This window comes from Malania oleifera, chromosome 2, assembly GCF_029873635.1.
Source record: "Malania oleifera isolate guangnan ecotype guangnan chromosome 2, ASM2987363v1, whole genome shotgun sequence".
Classification (NCBI taxonomy): domain Eukaryota; kingdom Viridiplantae; phylum Streptophyta; class Magnoliopsida; order Santalales; family Ximeniaceae; genus Malania; species Malania oleifera.
This window is the reverse complement of record NC_080418.1, coordinates 105115984-105121110: the sequence shown is the minus strand read 5'-3', so window position 1 is coordinate 105121110 and position 5127 is coordinate 105115984. Positions and strand designations below refer to the sequence as shown.

At 37.9% G+C, this 5127-nt stretch overlaps 1 protein-coding gene across 1 annotated transcript; it reads left to right on the top strand.

The window, feature by feature from the left end:
• The first annotated feature begins 818 nt into the window (after positions 1-818).
• Positions 819-4719, top strand: LOC131149371 (serine carboxypeptidase 1-like). Its single transcript, XM_058099766.1, has 8 exons — positions 819-1370; positions 1919-2026; positions 2134-2408; positions 2556-2807; positions 3015-3121; positions 3256-3342; positions 3905-4010; positions 4330-4719. The coding sequence occupies exons 1-8, from the start codon at positions 989-991 to the stop codon at positions 4474-4476; spliced, it is 1464 nt and encodes a 487-aa protein (XP_057955749.1). The 5' UTR covers positions 819-988; the 3' UTR covers positions 4477-4719.
• The last annotated feature ends 408 nt before the right edge of the window (positions 4720-5127 follow it).

Sequence of the window (5127 nt, the reverse complement as noted above, 5' to 3'; positions counted from 1 at the left end):
TGTCACTTTATTCCCTTCTCTATACAAATGATTTATAAAAAATCTACTCCCTCCAATTGATTAGCTATTTGCGAGAGAAGCGGCAAACCACAAACCCACTTTTAACAGAAATTTGATCCCGTGAAAATTTGAATTTATAATGTTTGAATTCATGGACGAGACTTCTTTGAGGATTTGTAAATATAAAATTCAAGTTTTACTTAGTAGTATTTGGGTGTATAGATTTGAGTTTTACAAGAAATTTAATATAATCTTATATTAGGTTTTGTCAAAATGCACACAAAACAAGTTCAAGGTTAGAATTCTATATTCCTAATCCAAAATGAAAATAATTATTAAACAGATTTGAATCTTTGCCGGAGTGCATACCTAGTGCTAAGACACTCACTACGGTGATAATAGGAAAAGAGCAACACTCACTGTCTGCATCATTAGTCCTTTGACCACTCACCTGCTTTCTCCTTTGCTTGTGCAGTAGAAGATGCTTGCCCCAAGACCACGAGGAAATATTATGTTAAGAATGATATCAAGGGAAGAATAAAAATAGGAAAAAAGAGAAAGTACTCATAGGAATGGAATGGAATTAGGAGCAATTGGATTAAATTTCTCATTTAATTTCATTGCGCTTCTCATTCAAATTTTCATTTTATTTCTTTCCTAACAGATTACATTCTGCAAACTATAGGTAGAAATTGACATTTAGCTGTCCCTTTCATAACACTTGTAGATGCCCAATTACTCACTCTCTCAAAAAAAAGAAGAAAAAAACAAAATAAAAACTAAAAACTTAAAATGACAGCAGAGAAAACAAAATCTAAGGACGAGGGGAAAAAAAGCAGGAAGCTAGCTGTGCCTGGTGGATAAGTTTTCAAAGGCACAGCTAATATTTGGCTCTGAGGAGCTCTCTCTCTCTCTCTATATATATAGGTTCCTTCCAAGTTCTAATGCACACCTTGTCCCGCAAATCTAGGCAAAGTTGCACAATAAGATGGCTAGCCTTGCAGTTTTCCAGCGTTTGTTAGTCTCTCTGTGCCTTCTGTACATCGCCTTCAGTACTTATGCTGATAATCAGGGTGACAACCTTCACAGATTGATCATGTCAAGGTGGTCAACAAACCCGCCTCTTGCGGTTTCTTGGGCGAAGCTAGATGCAACAGAGGAGCATTTGCCCATGTTTGTCGAACCGCAAGATGGGTTGATGGAAGCCAATAAGATTGATAAATTGCCGGGGCAACCACATGGGGTGGATTTTCGCCAATTCTCTGGCTATGTCAAAGTTGATCCAGAGGCTGGAAAAGAACTCTTCTATTATTTTGTTGAGTCCCCAAAGAACTCTTCCACTAATCCTTTGGTCCTTTGGCTCAATGGAGGTAATTAATAGGCAAAATGACAGAAAGTCACACTGTCTAGCTCTTCAATTGTTTCTTCTTCTATCATATTTTGATCACTAAATGTCCCTTAATTTTTTTTTATTTGGGTTGGGGGGGGGGGGGGTGGATAGCGCATGCCATGCGGTGAAATCTGACAAGTTTGAACCTTTTTCTGTGTATCATCAATTCAAATTGGAGAGAGAGAGAGAGAGAGAGAGAGACTGGGGGGGGGGGGGGTAACTACCTTAAGTAAAACATGACACAGCTTACCTTCACAAACTAAAACATGACAGCTTAATTGGTATTCAGTATGATAATCTAATATTCATCCAAATTAAGCTTTGTTTTTTGAACTTTATGAGTCATGTGTTCCACGCACATAAGAAGCAATAATACTTTTCAAATTTACGTTTTTTTTTTCTTTCTAGCTTTGTCCAATTTCTGGCACTTTCGTGTCCACATTTTCTAGCTTTCTTCACATTTCCACTTTTTCTAGCTCTAATAGTTAGTTGCACAGGGCTTTGATGAATGCGGTTTGACATTTACAGGACCAGGATGTTCTTCTTTCGGTTATGGAGCCATGATGGAACTAGGACCTTTCAGAGTCAACAGCGACAACAAAACACTTATCAGAAACAAATATTCATGGAACAATGGTATGCAAACTCAATTCCCCTTTGTTTTCTTCTCTTATTTATTAAAGAGTAGATAGCCAGTCACACTCTATGCTTAATTAGTTTAATTCAACATGTATACATGGCAGTGGCCAATGTGCTCTTCTTGGAATCTCCGGCTGGTGTGGGATTTTCATACTCAAACACAACCTCTAATTACAACCAAACGGGCGATACAAGCACTGCAAAAGATGCCTATACTTTTCTCATCAACTGGCTGGAGAGGTTCCCACAATACAAAACCCGAGGCTTCTTCATAGTGGGGGAGAGCTATGCCGGTCACTATGTGCCTCAGCTTGCACACACCATTCTTCTCAACAACAAGAACAAAAACAAAACCATCATCAACCTCAAAGGCATAGCTGTAGGTTCAATATTAAACTTTTTAGCTCCTCTCTGCATATTTTAGCACTAAAAAAGAGCCGGTCCATAGAATTCTACCTTTTTTTTTTTTGTATTGTTTGATTCTCTGCTTCCCTTTCGATGATAATGGTGATATTGAGTGTTTCAGATAGGGAATGCGTGGATTGACGATGCTACAAATATTATGGGGCTATTTGATTATTTATGGACTCATGCCATGAACTCTGATGAAACCAACAAAGGCGTCCATTCTCATTGTTACTCTGTAAATGGAACTTCCACTCCCCAGTGTGAGTCGTTTCTGGTAAAAGCCATACTTGAAACTGGCGATATTGATTTATACAACATTTATGCCCCAATCTGCCTCAACCCTTCACACAAAAATGGATCAACGGGTTCTGTGAGTCTTTTTCTGCTTACTTTTAAGAGAGCTGTGTTTTAATTTTTTAGCTAAAATAAAGTCACGCTCTTAAAATGAACTAATTATCAAAATCTTGTTTTAGATACTTTGGAAGTCCTCGTGCCTTTTGGTCTTCAGGCCAGCTTATCAGTATCATCTTAAAAACATAGAATCTACCGACAGCATAATTTGATTTGTTTAAAACAGGTTCACAATTTCGATCCCTGCTCGGAGCACTACATCAACTCATATTTGAATAACCCAGAGGTTCAAACAGCTCTGCATGCGAATCCAACGACTTGGAGGGCTTGTAGGTACTAATTAGTTGTCATGAGCATGATTTAGTTCTCATGAATATTTCATCTAAGAATGAGTATTCCTGCGCATATATCTATCTTTAATTATGCTGATCTTATTTGTTATGCTGGATATATATATATACGTGCAGAAATTTTAACTGGACTGACAGCCCAAGTACCATCCTACCCATCATCAAGGATCTAATGAAAAGTGGCATAAGGTTATGGATATACAGGTAATTAAGATCGAATGCTATGCCCCTTCATTGTAGGATCACATATATGATGGAGCGTACATTTTTTTTAGAAATTCAAATAAGCTCCCTTTCTTGCATTCCCAAACAAAAATGAGCTACCGCCCTACGTGCGATCCCATTTGTCTCCCGATGAATAAAACTAGGCTACATTTTATGATCCATTGCAGGATCGTGTATATATATGATCCTGCAAAGATCATAAAATGTATATATATGATATGATGGGACATACATTTTGCACCAAATGCCCTCCTCAGTCTTTCCCCCCAAATGAATAGCAGATGTCCCTCCAATGAGCATACAAGGGATTGGATGTATATATTTTTTCCTTTTTCGCTTGCCATCTCCACCCCTCCCGTGCCTCGCAATAATCAAATATCAGCGGATTTGTATATCATGCAATCCTAATTTGTGTCATGTGTTGTTTAAATACACACAATTTCAATTCTAAGGCAAACACAGGGAGCAAGACTTAGTTTCATGAATAATGACATATGAAGATCATGCAAAATTAGTACTAAGAGATTTCAGCTCTCTGCAGTGGGGATATAGATGGTCGGGTGCCGATTACTTCATCCAGGTACTCCATAAACAGCCTCAAGCTCCCTGTCCTCTCTGCTTGGCGTCCATGGTACACCAACAATGAGGTAAATATACATTAGATCCCGCTCCTATGCCGAGCAATATATGGTGCATACACAATAACATGACATGAATAAAAATCAACCAATGTGGAACCATTTTAAATGCGGGTGTTTTGCTTTGCATGTGACAAAATCTTAACCTGCAAAACCTCGGTGCAGTGCATAGTAGAGGAGTCGAGGCTTAACTTCAACACGTGCTAGACTTTCATCTTCCCTCATTCTTCGGTTGATTTTCTGTTTATGGTTTCTTTCTGTAAGAATTTTGGAGAAGAATTATAAATCACATTTGATTGTACTAATGCTAGTTTGTCTTGGAATTAAGGTGGGAGGATATGTGGTGCAATACAAAGGAATGACATTGGCTACGGTAAGAGGAGCTGGACACACTGTTCCAACCTACCAACCAGAGAGAGCATTGATCATGATCTCATCATTCCTTCAAGGATATCTTCCTCCTTCCTCTCCATGACTTGAAAAGTGATTGAATGGCTGAGCCCTTTATGTAACTATGCACCTACTATTTGGGCTCTTCCCATGTAATTGTGGCTCTCACTCTTTTTACTTGGCAAGTATTTGGACGCCGAAAGACAACCACGTTGAGGAGTTGGTCCATTTTGTAATTTGTCCCATGACAGTCCTATCCAGACATGCGTCCAATATATGCAGTGTGTGTGATTCTGATGTTTAAACCAAGTAAGATTTGAAGAACAAAGCTGCTGCAAGGTACTGCTACTCCATCTATAGTATAGTATGCCTCAAACATCTTTTTCTTTTCTTTTCTTTTTCCTAAGGTATAATGGCAACATGTATGAGGATAAACAAGTAGTGTTTGGAAGCATGAATTTGGAACTTTATATTTAGATTTGGGTGGATTTGGATAAATTTTAATATGATTTTGTACCATATCTTATCCAAATCCAATACAAATCTAAATTCAAGACCTCTCTAAATATAAGATAAGTTTTGTCCAAATCCACAAGAATCCAAATCTAAGGTCTGAATTAGTTTTTTTTTTTAATGCAATTTCTTTCAATAGAATTTTTTTAAAAAGGAAATGGTCCTATTAGAGGATTGTTGGGCTTTTGTGAAGCCTAATTGCATTCAATTTGGATGATGACCC

Bases quoted from the DNA above. Each gene is read 5' to 3' on its own strand.
- LOC131149371 (XM_058099766.1), top strand. From the start codon at position 989: ATGGCTAGCCTTGCAGTTTTCCAGCGTTTGTTAGTCTCTCTGTGCCTT. The intron at 1,371-1,918 runs GTAATTAATAGG...TGACATTTACAG, and splicing joins GGTCCTTTGGCTCAATGGAG to GACCAGGATGTTCTTCTTTC. The intron at 2,027-2,133 runs GTATGCAAACTC...TATACATGGCAG, and splicing joins CAAATATTCATGGAACAATG to TGGCCAATGTGCTCTTCTTG.